Source organism: Berghia stephanieae, chromosome 14, assembly GCF_034508935.2.
Source record: "Berghia stephanieae isolate SIO BIC M18660-M18661 chromosome 14, UCSD_Bste_1.3, whole genome shotgun sequence".
Lineage (NCBI taxonomy): Eukaryota > Metazoa > Mollusca > Gastropoda > Nudibranchia > Aeolidiidae > Berghia > Berghia stephanieae.
In genome coordinates, this window is record NC_088373.1 from 26,863,791 (window position 1) to 26,882,428 (window position 18,638).

Below are 18,638 nucleotides of genomic sequence, written 5' to 3' on the forward strand. Positions count from 1 at the left end.
CAAATGTTTAGTAATGGAATAGACCAATGTTAATGACCTCTTTATTGTTTGTAGCATAAAATTGGCTATAAATTCCCCTATATTGCTTAGTAGGAAAATACATTTTAATATTTTATGTTTGATGATTTCAAATAATTACTTTTTTTTTGCCTTGCAATATGCCCTTTTAAATCTTGCTGACTGTTTTGTTTTCTTTCTTTTTCTTTTTTTAAACCAGGCTATTCAAGTAGTGCAACTACCAATAATAGTCGGTGAAGGAATAATTCCGGGCATGGAATCAAACTTGCTGATTTTACGCAAAGCATTTTTACAATATTTACGCCAATTTGCCACTTCGAAGTGTAGCTGCAAAGCGAGGGCCGGGTGACCCGCTTTAGAAAAGAAATAGATGTGCATTTCACACCCAATACATCATTTCTAGGTGCATCGATTGCCGCACAAACCTGTCTAACAGAAAATATTGCATTTGGCCTCTCATGCATTATTGTGTCGATAACAACACTTTCCAGTTGTGCCCCCTGTTTCCACCCGAGTTTGTTATGGGCGGGGACGGAGTCCTATGCGGTATAACATGTTTAGGGAATAGGGGGTCCACTTCTTTTAAGTATGCAGGAACCAGATCCCGCCGTTGAGTGGTACAAGCTCTGCTCCTCATCCATTTACCTCACACCCATTCTGTATCGTGGTGTCTTTTATGTACTATTTTCTCTTATTGAGAGACTACCTTCACCGGCCTTGGTTAGCGGGTATTCTAGACCCATAAGACTGGAAAGTCACTTGTTTAGGACAAACCCAAATTTACTCCTGAGGCTCCAAGGTATTTTTATTTACCTCAATGATACTGCATCAACAACAAAAATATTATAAAGATACAATTTACAGTTACTCAAGGATGAATAGAAAAAAGCATAGAAACAATAATCATGTCTTGTAAAAAAAGACATATTTACGAAAGCAGCGACGGAAGATCATTATCTTTACGGCCTGGGAAAGGAAGAGGCTTTAACAGTGAAAGCCGAAAGGAAACTACAAGCCTGGTCCCTACTCTCTCTCCAATGCACATATCCAGGAGAGAAACTTTGAATATCAGAAACTGTGTATGAAGCACGAAAAGAGATTTAAATAGCAAAAGAAATGAAAGAATATAAAATCCCGATACTTGGATTATCAGACGTGCCATGTCTTTTAAAAATCAGGTTGGAGAAACAAGATTGGTGTCTGGAGATAGTATTCTGGATATACGGAAGAGGATGCTCACCACAAAAAAGAAATAGCACTGATGATAACCTCTGAACCAAAACGAGCACTTAGGGATAGTAACCAGTCAACACAAGAGTCATGGCACGCTGTTTTCAACAAATAAACCAGACATTATGCTCGGTGTTATCAAATGTTATACAAAAATCAACCAAGCAGATGACGATAATAAATGGGAATTCTATCAACAGGTACAGACAAATTTAGACAAGCAACAACCTACGGATATGCACGTTATGATAGAAGATTTCAATACCAAAATTGACAATGGCTACGAGGATATAATAGGCGTTTATGCAATTGGACAGATAAATGACAACGATGAAAGATTTTTGGACTTGTTTTCTCTCAATCAGTTTGTCAAAGGATTAAGCATCTTCCCCAACAACTATATTCATAAAACTCATAGGGAGATCACTAGACCATATCACAGAAAATCAGATTGATCACAGCTGTATCTACAAAAAGTTTTTAAAAAACTTGCCATGATGTAAGAGTCAAGAGATCACCAGCTTGCCAATAGCTACAATAAATTATCTACCTGAATGAATACTGCATCAACAAAAATAATATTATAAAGATACAATGTACAGTTACTCAATGATGAATAGATAAAATCAACTTTTAAGCATAGACTTTCCAACAGGTAGAAAGTGTTTCAAGGTGAAATTATTAGCATGGAGCCTGAAGCGGAGTTCAAATGTCAACAATCTAAAGAAATGTTAAGGAGACAATCGAAGAAATGCTGGGAATCCCATGAAATGAGGGAGGGAAATTGGATATCTTCAGACACAGTCAAGAAAATGGATGAAAGATAATGAATCAAAATTAAATTAAATATGCCAAAACACGAGCAGCAAAGCAAAATTCCATGAGAAATATACCCAAAAGAATAATGAAGTGAAAAAATTCATCAGCAAATGAAAAATAGATAATATTGAAGAAATACGCCCATTCAAGAAAAACAAAGAAATATACTTAAATGTTTAGTACATCAGTAATGGAGATGGGCAGAGCATTTTCCGAGGTCCTCAACAGACAAGCTCTGGACCATTTCAAAAACATGCCGCCAGCTAAAGAGATGTAACTTAAATGTAAAAAAAACCCCTCAACATCTGAGATGGAAAAGTCATATGACATATAAGGATGGAGAAGCGTTAGGATAGGATAACACCTGCGGAGATGTAAAAGTTCAACACTGAAATGTCATGTGAAAGATCAATGGTGGACTGGTCAACTCAGAGGATCGAGGGCCAATGATGACCGAACATTAACTCGACACACAACCAGCCCCTCTCTTATTCCGCTGAAATCGATGTGGAAAACTACATTTTTTCAAGATGGACAGTGTCAGAAACTGCTAGACTCAGAGCGAGAGGGCATCTTTGAAACCTCAACTCATTGAGAATAAGACCTTGGTACTCGAGTGGTCAGCTGTAAGTTCAGACCCCAATCTTATTGAGCACCTCTGAGATCTCGTAGCAATGAATGCTTACTAGCTTTGGATCATTGTTTAATCATAGTAGAATACATCACAGCAAAATGACATAACGTCTTGATAAACTCTATGGGCAGACTTGTCAGAGCAAGGTTTGGAAACCTTTGTAGCCATGGGCGTTACTGACTTTTTGCGTGGAATGTTTCATCTCCTTCTGAAACAAAGCAACCCAATTTGTGTTCTTTGGGTCATCGTTACAATTAGGATTACGCATGTATATTTGTGAAATTTGCATTACATATATTAACAAAATTGCTTATTTCTGTGATATAAAATGTGTCCAATTTTGTTTCTTAAACCCATATAAATTAACTCAAAATAAGTGTAAAGTTACTTAGGCGTATGTCTGTATAATTCCGAGTAGCGCAATGCAAACCTTTAAATTTGTTTTTTTTTTAATCTGAAAAGTGTGTGTGAATCGACGTCAGACAAAGCAACAAGAATAAAATGAAAAATTACAAGAAAAAAAAATACATTCCAAAAATCAGTCTTCCGCGACCGAAGATCGATTCTCAACACCTGATTACCGGCCATACATGAGTTATGGTAGCATTTATGATCGGTAATAAGGAGATTCGATGCTCGATCTCGAGTGGATAAAGACTGCTATTGCGGATGTTGTTTTTTTTAAATTGTGCTTGTTTTTCTTGCTTTTCTGGCACTGTTTCATTCACACTTTTCATATCTTTATCATACACCATTACTTTTTCAATTTGATATTAAAAATAATTGTTGACTTAAATCCCATTGTAGACACAGCCACGGTGGAGGAATACAAAGCCAACTCAGAGTCATCAGAACTGACTGTATCAGCTGATGACACGGTGACTTTTGTGTGTCGTGCTGAGGGTAATCCAAAACCAGATGTGTCTGTAAAAGGTCAAAGGTCAGATGAATTTGACAATACAGAAGACCAGCCAGTGGGATTATATGGCATTACTAAAACATCAACGAAAAAGATGTCATGCAAGGATACAGACATTTATAAATGTGTGGCTGACAATAAGATTGGTGACGGGACGAGTAGTAAGGCAGTCACCGTCTTTGTCAAATGTAAGTATATTTCCACTCTACTGTTGATTTAAAATATATGCAAACATATTTCCGTATCCGATGTTATTAGACGCCAAAACCGGATGTCAAGGTCTATTTTAAAGTTACGCGTAACTGTATTTAACTCGAAATAGGTAGTGTTGGTGTCAAGGATTTCAGCTTTTGTAATGATTAAATTGTTGTTAAATGATATGACTCTAAGCTCACAACATACACGTCATTTAATTAGAATTCTAATTAGTGAAAGAACCGCAACGTCGAGTCCTTGGAAAATACTTCATACTCCCATTTCCTCAAGATGATGAAACTTAAAAATTAGCACCTGGGGAGAAAACGTTGCCTCTCTCGATATGTTATAAGAGCACGTCTTGAACCAATTATGACATGTAACTGTTGGCTTTGGACGCACCATTTAGAAGAAAATGTTTTGCTTATATATAGAGAAACAAAAGACGTAAGTGCTCTTTTTATCTCATATATCTTTTCCATCTGACATTAAATTAAATTTTATACCAGGTACGCCCGAGCTTGCATCTGGATTTGATCAGACAGAGTTTTCATCAACAATTGGGACAGATATGCTTGTACAAATTCCAATCATTGGTTACCCTGTACCTACGGGGTACATTCTGAAAAAAGTCTTTGGCAAGAACAATAGAAGGAGAAAAAGGTTTATTGTTTCAGAAGAGATAGTTGATGTTAGCAGGTATAGGGTGAGATATGTCCCAGGCCAACTTCCAGAAGGAATATTGTCCCTAAGGATGTTTAATTTAAACAGTATTGACTATGGTCAATATGCGCTGACCATTGAGAACGGGATTGGTTATGGATTGGATTACAGATTTAACATCATTTTCTCATCAGGTGAGGCATCTCAAAGTATACATTTATCTAATAGTCTTCTTTTGATTGAAGTTGTAATATATACATTATATTATGTGCATTAAGCGATACAGCTAGCTTTGGAGTTCATAGAATGTTATTCGAAATCGTTAGGAACTGACTTTTAGTTTACACCTGAGACTAAAATAATAATTCAAGACAAGAAACGTACGCAGGAACCGTATGTGGGTTTTCAATGTCAAGTCGGTAAACATAGCAATTAATTATTTAGGAGTAAAATACATACCCTTCCTGTCAACCTTCCCAATAGTACAAATACACAAAACTATGTTTAGACTTAAAAGTTTATAGTCTGTTATGTAAGATCTAGTGAGAAGTGATCACCTAATTTTAAAAAATGCGAAAATCTGAACCAGATTTATATGCCATAACTATTATACATGAGCAAGTAAATGTTTACCTAATTGACACGACCTGAAATAGAGACGCAATCCCCCCCCCCTCTCACTCTCTCTCTCTCTCTCTCTCTCTCTCTCTCTCTCTCTCTCCTCTCTGTTTGTGTGTGTGTGTGTGTGTGTTTATAAATAAGTTAGAACTCTTCTAATGTTTTCATCATATTCTCTATCAAATTTACCATAAAATTGCCAAATTTCAATCTTTTAATCTACTTATTACGCAAGATACAACCAAAGGTCGAAAAAAATGCCGAAAAAGCGTCCCATATTTTCGCGTTTTTTTTTTCCTCTTTGCGGGTCATCCAAATAAATGACACTGCATAGCTTGTTTATTTAGGAATGGATTTTCAAAATTCAAAAACATTTTTACTCAGTGGAGATAGGGCTTTGATTTCCTCAAAAAGAGAAAAAAAACATTTTTCATAGTCTTTACTACATTTCACGTAAGTACATAAATTATTAGAGCTCAAAACCACATTCATTTCCAATTTCCACGTATTCATGTTGTCATTATTGCGGCACTGCTGAATACCAAAATCTACCGAAATCCACAGAAATCAACTGAAATCCTCTCCAGTGGGGAGTGAACCAGTGACTATGGAAGGTAGACACCTGTGGGGGTGAAGTATATGGGAGGTAGCACCTGTGGGGGTGAACCAGAGACTATGGGTGGTGAGAACCAGTGGGTTGTGAACTCTCGACTATGGGAGGTGGGCACTAGTGGGGAGTGAATCGAAGACTATAGCAGGTGGGGACCAGTGGGGATTGAAGGGGAGTATTAGAGGTGGACACAATTGGGGAGTGAACCCGGGACTAAGGGAGGTTGATTTCAGTGAGTTATGAACATGGGAGTATAAGAGGTTGACTCAATGTGGGCTGAACCCGGGAATATGGCATGTTGACACCAATTGAGAGTGATCCCGAAACTACCGGAGGTTGACACCATTGGGAGGTGATCCTGGGACTGTAGGAGGTGGATACCAGCGGGGATTGAACCCGGGACTAGGGGAGGTGGACAAAAATGGGGAATAAACCCGGAACTGTGGGAGGTGGAAACTAGTGAGGATTGAACCAGAGACTGTCGGAGGTGGAACCAGTGGGGAGTGATCCCAAAACTACGGGAGGTAGGTATCAGTGGAGATTAAATCAGAGACTATTGGAGGTTTGCACTAGTGGGGAATTAAATTTGGACTATGGGAAGTGGATAACAGTAGGGAGTGAACCCGAGAGTCTGGGAAGTGGACACAATTGGGGAGGGAACGGGGATTATGGGAGGTTGAAATCAAAGGGGAATGAACATGAGACTATGGGAGCTGGATACCAGTAGGGAGAAAACCCAAAAGCATGGGAGAAAGAGACAAATGGGGATTGAATCTGGGACTGTGGGAAGTGTACACCAGCGAGGATTGAACCCGGGAGAATGGGGGCTTGATATCAGTGGAATATGAACCTTGACTGTTATGAGGGTGTGGATTGACATAAACCCGAGACAAAGGGAGGTTGAAATCAATGGGGAATGAACCAGGAAGAAAGGTTAACATAATTGATGGGGTAGGGGTGGGGACTGAACTCGGGGCTATAGAAGGTAAACACCAATGGAGAGTGGACCCAAGGCTAAATAAGATGATACGTTGTGGAGAGTAAACATGAGACTATCTGAGGTTCACACCAATAGGAAATGTACACATGAGAAACCGATGGTGAATGAACCGGAGACTGTGAGATATAGACATCTGGGTAGTAAAGTCAAGGCTGGAGCAAAGGACACCCAGTGGAGCGTAACTACGAGACTACGTGGGGTGGTCACAAGTGGTTAGTACATCTGGGAGGTGGACACCAGTGGGGGTTGAACCCGGAACTCGAGGAAGTGGTCATATGTGGGGAGTAATCCTGAGACTATAGAAGATGGACAACGTTGGGGAGCGAACCCGAGACAGAGATGTGGAAACCACTGTAGAGTTAGTAAATGCGGGTCTATCTGAGGTGGGCACAAGTGGGGAGCGAACCTGGTACCAGGGGAGATGAAAACAAGTGGGGGACTGTGAGATATGGAAATTACTGGGGGGGGGGGGGGGGGAACCCATGGATAAGGAAGAGGACACCCAGTAGAGAGTGAATCCAAGACTAACTGGAGAGGACACCAGTTTGTAGTGAACCTGAGACAATATGTCTACGTTCTGTAATCCACCTCCCATAGCATCTGGTTCATTCTCTACGTGGTGCCCACCTCTCCGAGTCCCGGATTCAATCCCCACTGGCAGGTATGCATTACTTTTTGACCGGTTTTGTTTTCTAAGGAGTCAAACTGAACGTTAAAATTACCCAAATCTATACAGGTGCCTCCGTTTAGTTTCTAATTGTCTTTCCTTTGATTGATTCTGAATTCCTCTATCATTAGTAGCAAATTGTTTCTACTGACTTGATTGTCAAATGCAATGTTTGTTAAAAGTATTGTTTTGGTACAACAATGTTCATGAAATTTATGAGAATGGAAATGTATTTTAATATGGACACCGATGGGATATAATATATATTTTGTTGATATTTGGTATAGATTGATAAAATTGTTTAGTTTCAGCACTTTCTTGGGTTGTCTCTATTTAGTGATCACCGCAAAGTGAAATGAATACGTTTACATAATTTACTTACGCTTTTAGCATTATAAAAGTTCAGATCAACACACTTATTCAAGCTACTGTTTGTGGTTAGATTCGAAAAAAAATAATAATTGATACGTATTAAATATATACCAAGAAAAAATGTCTTCGCGTCAGTGGCGTGGCATGCTTACAGTTTAGGGTGGTGCCAGAATCAGAATAAAGTGACTTAAAACATGCTTTATTTGTAAATCCGAAAGAAAGAAAAAGAAAATAAAGCCAAGATTCACTCAAATATGTCAGAGGCGGTATTTAGCATTTCTCAATCGTATTGGGTTATCTTTACTGCCGTTATCTATTTTTAAACGATGGATGGGGTGCCAGGCACCAAATCAACCCCTACTTAGGGTTTATCTGGTAAGAAATATGTTAAGATCACACAAGCGTCTTCCACTGGCAGCAGAGTGAGCAGTAGAGTTGAATATTTTATTAAGTACGAAATAACATGCTGACAGTATTTTGAAACCCAGAGCGTTCTTTTTTTTTGTAAGGGCGCTTCCTTTTCCTTAATATTTTACTCCCCAACATTCACTCAAACAGTTCTCCCACAGAATTGATAATTGTATAGCATTATTATCTTTTCCATAACTTCCTTTTATGTGGTGATATCTATTTATAACTCCTACTGCATACTTATAACATTTTAAATTACATTAAAAACTAATCTTTCAAATTGACAGACGGTCCGAGTGAAATAATTGTGAGGCTGCATGACAACAAAGAACCTGTCACCATGAATAAATGTGAAACTACATCCTCATTCGACATGTACTGTGACGTGGCCATTGTCAATGTAAATCCCAGACCTACAATGACAGTTACAGCAAGTGACAGAAGTGTCATTACACCAGGAGAACAAACTAAGTCATTAGAGTATTACAGATACACGTACAAAGTAGTCCCAGAGAAAGGAGGAGTTCTTACCATGACATGTAAGGCAACCAACGCCATATTTGATGACTTGAAATCAGAGGAAAGTAAGAGTATTACAGTACAAGGTGAGATTTTGTCATGCTACTGCTATTTTCAATTTTGATAGAATTGCAAAGTGCTGAATTTAAACGATATTAAAGTCTTGAGAGATACTGTCCTTTTGTTGGTTAGGGCCCTCTAAAGCACATTTAATTAGCCTAGGTCAAATTGAAAAGAAGCGTAGGGAAAATGAAAGATAATGATATACTTCAACACAAAAGTTGATATTATTAAACTATGAACACTTAACATCGTTCAACAACAAAACTCATTTCATAACTTGTAGGTTGAGTTATTATTAGCGATCCTCGTTGGTCCCAAACAAAGGTTCAGAGAATAATTATTCTTCACGCTCAACGGTGTCAGGAAGCTGAGGGTTTTTAGAAGTAGGTTTGATGGTGGGAAAGTGGACGCACTGACAGAAACATTCAAAAGTTCTTAACCAGAAATGGACTTGCCAGGATCCACATTGAGCCGCTTTCTACACTTCATGGTACCTGTTCGTAGTTCGTCATTGTTTATATTTGCGTCCCTATTTCTTATTCCGGTGTGTTTGTTATTAATTTGAATTGTTTTGTGGTGATATGTTGTTTATGTGTGTGAGTATAGTGTGTGGTATATACATGTTATGTATGTGATGTTGTGTTGTGGAATATGGTTTTGTGAAAAAGGAGGGAGGGGTAGCGGTAGACAAAAATAGTTATAATTCTACTAAAAATTAATGATGTTGATGATGATGATGATGATGATGATGATGATGATGATGATGATGATGATGATGATAATGATGATGGTGATGATTATGGTGATGATGATGATGATGATGATGATGATGATGATGATGATGATGATGATGATGATGATGATGATGATGATGATGATGATGATGATGATGACGATGATGATGATGATGTTCATGATGATAATGATGATGATGATGATGATGATGATGATGATGATGATGATGATGATGATGATGATGATGATGATGATGATGATGATGATGATGATGATGATGTTGATGATGATGGTGGTGATGATGGTGATGCAGATATAAACAACGACGAACTAGGAATTTATCGTCAGCCGAGTTAGATGCCCTAAATAATCCTTCACATAATATGACTATGAGAATTGGGTCTAATGTTTTGCTTGATGTAGATTAAACACTTATTTCCATAGAACCACCATCTTCTCTGCCTGTAATGACTGTCAACAATGGCCAACCTGTACCAAATGGTGATGTTGTAACTGTTACTAGCGGTGACAATGTCGTGGTCAAGTGTCAAGTCTATGGAGGTTATCCAGGGGTCAACAAGGTCACCACGACATGTGCTGGTAAAGAAAATGTCAACAATGGAGAAACCGCTACACAGACTATACGAGTGGGGAAGGAAGATAACAACAAAGGATGTGTGTGTCAGGCTGATCATGTGACCGGATGTTATGATAAAAAGTCTGAGTTAACCCTGAACGTACAATGTAAGAGCATTATAAAATGGATGTCAAATGTTTGGTAATGGAATAGACCAATGTTAATGACCTCTTTATTGTTTGTAGCATAAAATTGGCTATAAATTCCCCTATATTGCTTAGTAGGGAAATACATTTTAATATTTTATGTTTGATGATTTCAAATAATTATCTTTTATTTTGCCTTGCAATATGCCCTTTTAAATCTTGCTGACTGTTTTGTTTTCTTTCTTTTTTTTAAAACCAGGCTATTCGAGTAGTGCAACTACCAATATTACTCGGTGAAGGAAAAATTCCGGGCATGGAATCAAACTTGCTGATTTTACGCAAAGCATTTTCACAATATTTACGTCAATTTGCCACTTCGAAGTGCATTATTGTGTCGATAACAATGCTTTCCAGTTGTGCTCCCTGTTTCCACCCGAGTTTGTTATGGGCGGGGACGGAGTCCCATGCGATATAACCTGGTTAGGGAATAGGGGTCCACTTCCTTTAGGTATGCAGGAAACAGATCCCCCCGGCGAGTGGTACAAGCTCTGCTCCTCATCCATTTACCTCACACCCATTCTGTATCGTGGTGTCTTTTATGTCCTATTCTCTCTTATTGATAGCTTACCTTCACCGGCCTTGGTTAGCGGGTATTCTAGACCCATAAGACTGGAAAGTCACTTGTTTAGGACAAACCCAAATTTAATCCTGATCCTCCAATGGGGTTAACCATAGAACCAATAATCAAGTCTTGTAAAAAAAAAGACATAGTTACGAAGGCATCCGCGGAAAATCATTATCTTTACGGCCTGGGAAAGGAAAAGGCTTTAACAGTGAAAGCCGAAGGGAAGCTACAAGCCTGGTCCCTACTCTCTCTCCCAGGCATATATCCAGGAGAGCAACTTTGAATATCAGAACTTTGTATGAAGCACGAAAAGGGATTTAAATAGCAAAAGAAATGAAAGAATATAAAATCCCGAAACTTGGATTATCAGACGTACCGTGTTTTTCTAAAAGATCAGGTTGGAGAAACAAGATTGGTGTCTTGAGATAGTAATCTGGATATACTGAAGAGGATGCTCCCCACAAAAAAAAGGAATAGCACTGATGATGACCTCTGAACCAAAAACGAGCACTTATGGATAGTAACCAGTCAACACAAGAGTCATGGCACGCTTTTTCAACAAATAAAACAGACATTATGCTTGGTATTATCAAATGTTATACAAAAATCAACGAAGCAACATGATGATAATAAATGGGAATTATATAGACAACTTAAGACAAGCAACAACCTACGGATATGCACGTTATGATAGACGATTTTAATACCAAAATTGACAATGGCTACGAGGATATTATAGGCGCTTATGCAATGGGACAGATAAAACATTGAATGATTTTTGGACTTCTGTGCTCTCAATCAGTTTGTCATAGGATTTAGCATATTCCCCAACAAATATAGTCATAAAATCTCACGGGGAGATCATGAGACCATGTAACAGAAAATCAAATTAATCACAGTTGTATGAACAACATAAATTTAAAAACTTGCTATGATGTAAGAGTCAAGAGAGAGACCCATGTACCCTCGGATCACCATCTTGCCATTGGCTACAATAAATAATTTAGCTCAATGAAAACTGCATCAACAGAAAATAATATTATAAAGATACAATGTATCCTACTCAAGGATGAATAGATAACATCATCTTTTAAGCTTGGACTTTCCAATAGGTACAACGTGTTTCAAGGTGAATATATTAGCAATGAGCTTGAATCAGAGATCAAATGGCAACAATCTAAAGAAATGTTAAGGAGACAAACGAAGAAATACTGTGAATCCCATGAAATGAGGAAAAAAATTGATATCTTCAGACAAATTAAGAATATGGATGAAAGAAAATGAATCAAACTTAAATTAAATATGCCAAAACACGAGCAGCAAAAGCAAAATTCCAGGAGAAAAATACTCAAAGAATAATGAAGTAAAAAGATTCATCAGCAAAAGTAAAATAGATTATATTGAAGAATTTACGAAACAAGCAGAGATCAATGCAGGAAAAGGTAACATGAGAGTCTTATATTTTACATAAAGAAATTTGCTGATAATTTCCTACAAATAAATAGGCCCATTCAAGACAAACAAACAGACAGACAAGAAATATACTTACATGTCTAGTACATCAGTAATGGAGATGGGCAGAGCATTTTCCGAGCTCCTCAACAGATAAGCTCTGGACCATTTCAAAAACATACCGCCAGCTAAAGAGATGTCTGTTAAATGTAAAAAACCCTCAACATCTGAGATGGAAAAGTCATATGACATAAAAGGATGGAGAAGCGTCAGGATAGGATAACACCTGCGGAGATGTAAAAGTTCAACACTGAAATGTCATGTGAAAGATCAATGGCGGACTGGTCAACTCAGAGGATTGAGGGCCAATGATGACCGAACATTAACTCGACACACAACCAGCCCCTCTCTTATGCCGCTAAAATCGATGTGGAAAACTACATTTTTTCAAGATGGACAGTGTCAGAAACTGCTAGACTCAGAGCGAGAGGGCATCTTTGAAACCTCAACTCATTGAGAATAAGACCTTGGTACTCGAGTGGTCAGCTGTAAGTTCAGACCCCAATCTTATTGAGCACCTCTGAGATCTCTTAGCAATGAATGCTTACTAGCTTTGGATCATTGTTGAATCAGAGTAGAATACATCACAGCAAAATGAAATGATCCCTTGATAAACTCTATGGGCAGACTTGTTAGACCAAGGTTTGGAAATCTTCGTAGCCATGGACGTTACTGACTTTTTGCGTCGAATGTTTCCTCTCCTTCTGAAACAAAGCAACCCAACTTGTGTTCTTTGAGTCGTCGTTACAATTAAGATTACGCATGTATATTTGTGAAATTTGCATTACATATATTAACAAAATTGCTTATTTCTGTGATATAAAATGTGTCCAATTTTGTTTCTTAAACCCATATAAATTTACTCAAAATAAGTGTAAAGTTACTTAGGCGTATGTCTGTATAATTCCGAGTAGCGCAATGCAAACCTTTAAATTTGTTTTTTAAAATCTGAAAAGTGTGTGTGAATCAACGTCAGACAAAGCAGATCGATTCTCATATCCTGATTGCCGGTCAGACGTGAGTTATGGTAGTATTTATGGTCGGTAATAAGGAGATTCGATGCTCGATCTCGAGTTGAGAAAGACTGCTATTGCTGATGTTGTTGTTTTTTTTTTTAATTGTGCTTTTCTTTCTTCCTTTTCTGGCACTGTTTCATTCACACTTTTCATATATTTCTCTTACACCATTAGTTTTTCAATTTGATATTAAAAATAATTGTTGACTTAAAATCCCATTGTAGACACAGCCACGGTGGAGGAATACAAAGCCAACTCAGAGTCATCGGAACTGACTGTATCAGCTGATGACACAGTGACTTTTGTGTGTCGTGCCGAGGGCAATCCAAAACCTGATGTGTCTGTACAAGGGACAAGGTCAGCTGAATTTGAAATTACAGAAGACGAGCCAGTGGGATCGTATGGCATTACTAAAACATCAACGAAAAAGATGTCATGCAAGGATACAGATATTTATAGCTGTGTGGCTGACAATAAGATTGGTGATGGGACGAGTCGTAAGGCTGTCACCATCTTTGTCAAATGTAAGTATATTTCCACTCCACTGTTGTTATAAAATATATGCAAACATATTTCTGTTTCCTATGTTATTAGATGCCAAAACCGGATGTCAAGGTCTATTTTAAAGTTGCGCGTATGTTTATTTAACTCGCAATAGGCAGTGTTGGTGTCAAGGATTTCAGTTTTTGTAATAATTCAATTATTGTTAAATGATATGACTCTAAGCTCACAACATACACGTCATTTTATTTGAATTTTAATTAGTGAAAGAACCGCAACGTCGAGTCCTTGGAAAATACTTCATACTCCCATTTCCTCAAGATGATGAAACTTAAAAATTAGCACCTGTGAGAGATAAGGTTGCCTCTGTCGTCATGTTATAAGAATCTTGAACCAATTATGACATGTAACTGTTGGCTTTGGACGCACCATTTAGTAGAAAATGTTTTGCTTATATATAGAGAAAAAAAGACTAAAGTGCTCTTTTTATCTCATATATCTTTTCCATCTGACATTAAATTTAATTTTATTCCAGGTACGCCCGAGCTTGCATCTGGCTTTGATCAGACAGAGTTTTCATCAACAATTGGGACAGATATGCTTGTACAAATTCCAATCATTGGTTATCCTGTACCTACGGGGTACATTCTGAAAAAAGTCTTTGGCAAGAACAAAAGAAGGAGAAAAAGGTTTATTATTTCAGAAGAGATAGTCGATGTTAGCAGGTACAGTGTGAGATATGTCCCAGACCAACCTCCAGAAGGAATATTGTCACTAAGGATGTTTAATTTAAACAGTATTGACTATGGTCAGTATGCGCTGACCATTGAGAACGGGATTGGTTATGGATTGGATTACAGATTTAACATCATTTTCTCATCAGGTGAGGCATCTCAAAGTATATATTTATCTAATAGTCTTCTTTTGATTGAAGTTGTAATATAAACATTATGTCATGTGCATTAAGCGATACAGCTAGCTTTGGAGTTCATAGAATGTTATTCGAAATCTGACGTTTAATTTACACCTGAGACTAAAATAATAATTCAAGACAAGAAACCTACGGGGAAGCCGTATGTGGGTTTTCAAAGTCAAGTCGGTAAACATAGAAATTAAATATTTAAGAGTAAAATACATACCCTTCCTGTCAACCTTCTCCATCGTACAAATACACAAAACTATGTCCAAACTTAAAAGTTTATAATCTGTTATGTAAGATCTAGTTAGAAGTGATCACCTAATTTTTAAAAAAGCTGCGAAAATCTGAACCGAATGTAAGTGTCATAACTATTAAACATGAGCGAGTAAATGTTTACCTAATTGACACGACCTGAAATAGATACTTACCGTGTGCATCAGTCTTTTGTGTCACTACAGAAGTTTGCTGTCTCTGCATTTCTGTCGCGGTTTACACTCAACATTTAACAACCGATTGATTATTCATTTTTAAAAATATACAAATTGATGATAGTTTGTACACAAATTGGTGAGCAAGTTATTTACATGTAGTTTGAAAACGTAAAAAATTGTTTTGATGAAAAATCTAAGCTCGGTATTAGAAACAGAGACGAACAAATTGTTGGTTCTTGTATGACCTCTTGGTACTATATCTGTCAAGCTATTGACACGAAAACCTTTTTATAACGATTATTATCTTCAATTTCAGACAAATTTACTACCTTGAAAATGAAAATTACATCTAATACAGCAACGACTACTATAAATGCCAATGATTCAAAGTCCTGAATCCAAACCACAATTTTAGAAACACAAATAGCCATGCCTTAATAGCTTCATTTGTCTTCGGCTGTGATTGTCACATTTAATTTTGTTACACTGTTACAATAAGCTTTGTATATATAATTGCATGATGGTAATACGTGTTTAACTATAATAGAATAATATATATTAACAAAACAATTACAAATTATAGATTACAAATTTGTTCATTTTTACACTACAGCAAATGATTCATTCCCTGAGACAAAAACTGATCCTCATCATGATGACGATAATAATACTCTGGAAGGTGTTGGAATTGGTCTGGCTGTGGGTATAGTCCTGGCTATTGTTTGCTTTATTATAGGGATGAAAGGTAAAACTATTCGAATACAGGGTTGTTATATTATATGTGACCCCTCGTCTCAAGACGGTATTAAGTCGGGATGGTTAAGATGCTTAAAATGGAATTTTTATCCATAAATGTCATGCTTACTTTGAGTTTATATGCTTTATAAAGGAGAAGGAATATCATATTTTACTGTGCTAAATACCAACATTTCATAGTTTTGACCAGTTTAACTATAATTTGACTTTTTAGCATCTGGTCCATCCCGATATAATACCGTTTTGAGACGAACGGTCACATATAAGGAACTAAATAGTCAAAGGCTTGAGCGTGATTTCAAGAAACAAATGTCGACAATTTGATTGTTGTTTTATATAAGGTGGTTATTAATTCTATAACATTTGGTTGGAATGGTTAAGGAGACACAACAATTTCAATTGTTTTCAAACCCATGTAATCTATTCATTTTGTAGATTGAACTGAACATTCAGGAGCTAAATCTTGGCGAATCATTGGTAGAGAACAAATCATCAATATAATTCCGAATCAAAAGGATTAAGCCGATGTGCAATTATTTGCAAGTCTGATAACCTAATTTCTTCTGGTCTAATTTTTGTAGCGGAAATCTCAAAAAATGACACAAAACATTGTCCATTGTGCGTACAACGATGTTAAACTAGCCTCAAAAGTATGCTTGGATGTCATACCTGCATATTTGTACAAGTCGCTTTTAGCATTAAATTAACGGACTGATTATCTGCTTGTTTCAACCTTTTGATGATTTCTAGTAGTTGCGGTTCAGGTCCTCAGAGAGGCTTTTTACACAGCTTTATGGTGTATAAATTAAATAAAATTGTTCTTATTTCTTCCATTTATCAATTTTTAACCGCAGCCTATTTTCGTTTAAAATACACAATGTGACAATGTGTTCGTCTTATGCTGAAAGTGTTTAAACAACATAGGAATGATGTCATTTAATTGTATTATTGTTTGTCTCTAAAAGACTAGTTTACATTTTGAGCACTTCTTTTAAAGTTAGGATCCGCCAAAAAAATATCATTCCGAGAACATTCTGTTAAATGTGTTTGCTATCTCAGTCAATTAATTCGATAAAGACCCATTATTTTTTCATTCAGCCTACATGGTACTCAAATATTTTATTATGTTAATAGTTTTACTTTTACGCACTTGATTTACATACGTGACGTTCTGTTATATCTAATTACAGTTCAAAAATGGAGACTGTCACGTAATGAAGATGCAGAAGATCAAAAGTCAAACGACAATTTACAACTACAGGAAGAAGAAAGAGCAATCCTTCAACAACAACAACAACAACAACAACAACAACCACAACAACAACAACAACAACAACAAGGAGAAAGACGTCGACGTCACCAACACCAATCCCATTACCGAGAGATACAGCTAGATGACTACGACAGGCTGGATGTAAATGACGTGCAAGATTCAAACAGACGACAGAATAGGTCACAGGAATATACTGGCATTGTACTGAATGGTGCAGATAGCCAAGCCGTGCAAAATGACACAGCGTTGAATGCCGCAGACCAAACCAACGTCAATGAAGACTGTGGCATCTACGTGGAAATGGAGGACTCTCAGACAAGCAAACCTGTTCTTGGTCAGGGGGATTATCAGAATTCGTTTTCAATGGAGAACAACGATGGCTATCTATCTCCTCTTGACGTACAATAATATCAATAAACGGCTTCAGGCAGCCATTACCGTTTTCTAATAATATCAATACTGCTCTCATTCACCTTTGTACAAGTTTGTATCACAAAAATGCATTATTTCAATCATAAACCCGTCATCTAAATGGTATACTTGATTATAGTCTATAGATTAGATCTAGTTGGCCTCGCCCTGGATCAATTTGCGGCGCTGCACTGCGGTTTGACGTTTCGAATATTCATGTCTTCCCTTGGAATAGACCTTAGAAAAAAAATTTCCCTATGGGATGAATAAAGGGATTTAAAAAATAAATTTCAGACTTTGCTGTGAACAAAGCCATCTCCGATATTACATGTTCAAAGCATTTAAGAATGGAGAAACAAACATTTGTGACCATGGGGAGGGGAAAGCAGGATGCAACACACGTTTTGCAAAACTGTACACAATATAATGAAAAAAGAGCGACCATTTGTCCTGTGAAGATACCCTAAAGTCGAATTACTATGGGTCTCAGCACGAGCTTGGGAAGCTCTGATTCCCCCAAAATCAAATAAGAACATGGTGCGCAAAGCTCGTATGCAGATTTCAGCTTTTTGATCCGCCGGTCGTGAAAATCGGGAATTCAGAGGTTTGATCCTCCGACGTTCGAAATTCGATTTACAGCTAAAACTATAAATCACGGTGTTAATTTATAGACGTTCTAGTGGAGAATAAATACAAAACAAAACAAAGACAAAAACACATTTCTAAAGACCCAATAAACTCAAAGGTCGTTTTTCCTATACATTTAATTCTCTAATGACTTTTCGGGGATCAGTACCTCCTCGTTGTCATCATCATCATCATCATCGTCATCATCATCATCATCATCATCATATCAACTCTTTTATTATCGGCATCATCGACTGTTCTTTTCATTTAACTTACTTATTAGCACATCCACACTGTTGAATGGGATATATTTCATTCTTTCTTATAACTTACAATGTGATTTGTTCATTTGAAATTCTGGGTTAGACTTT

At 37.2% G+C, this 18,638-nt stretch overlaps 1 protein-coding gene across 1 annotated transcript in view; it reads left to right on the top strand.

Annotated features, from left to right (window-relative positions):
• Window positions 1–18,355, top strand: part of LOC144959554 (hemicentin-1-like) — a 29,336-nt gene extending 10,981 nt beyond the window's left edge. Inside the window, exons 7-14 of the mRNA XM_078892170.1 lie at window positions 3,509–3,808; window positions 4,325–4,672; window positions 8,444–8,761; window positions 9,918–10,217; window positions 13,574–13,873; window positions 14,386–14,733; window positions 15,814–15,945; window positions 17,147–18,355. Of these exons, the coding sequence (XP_078748296.1) occupies window positions 3,509–3,808; window positions 4,325–4,672; window positions 8,444–8,761; window positions 9,918–10,217; window positions 13,574–13,873; window positions 14,386–14,733; window positions 15,814–15,945; window positions 17,147–17,637 (2,537 nt within the window). The 3' untranslated portion in view covers window positions 17,638–18,355. The remainder of the gene's footprint in view (window positions 1–3,508; window positions 3,809–4,324; window positions 4,673–8,443; window positions 8,762–9,917; window positions 10,218–13,573; window positions 13,874–14,385; window positions 14,734–15,813; window positions 15,946–17,146) is intronic.
• Window positions 18,356–18,638: the final 283 nt, after the last annotated feature.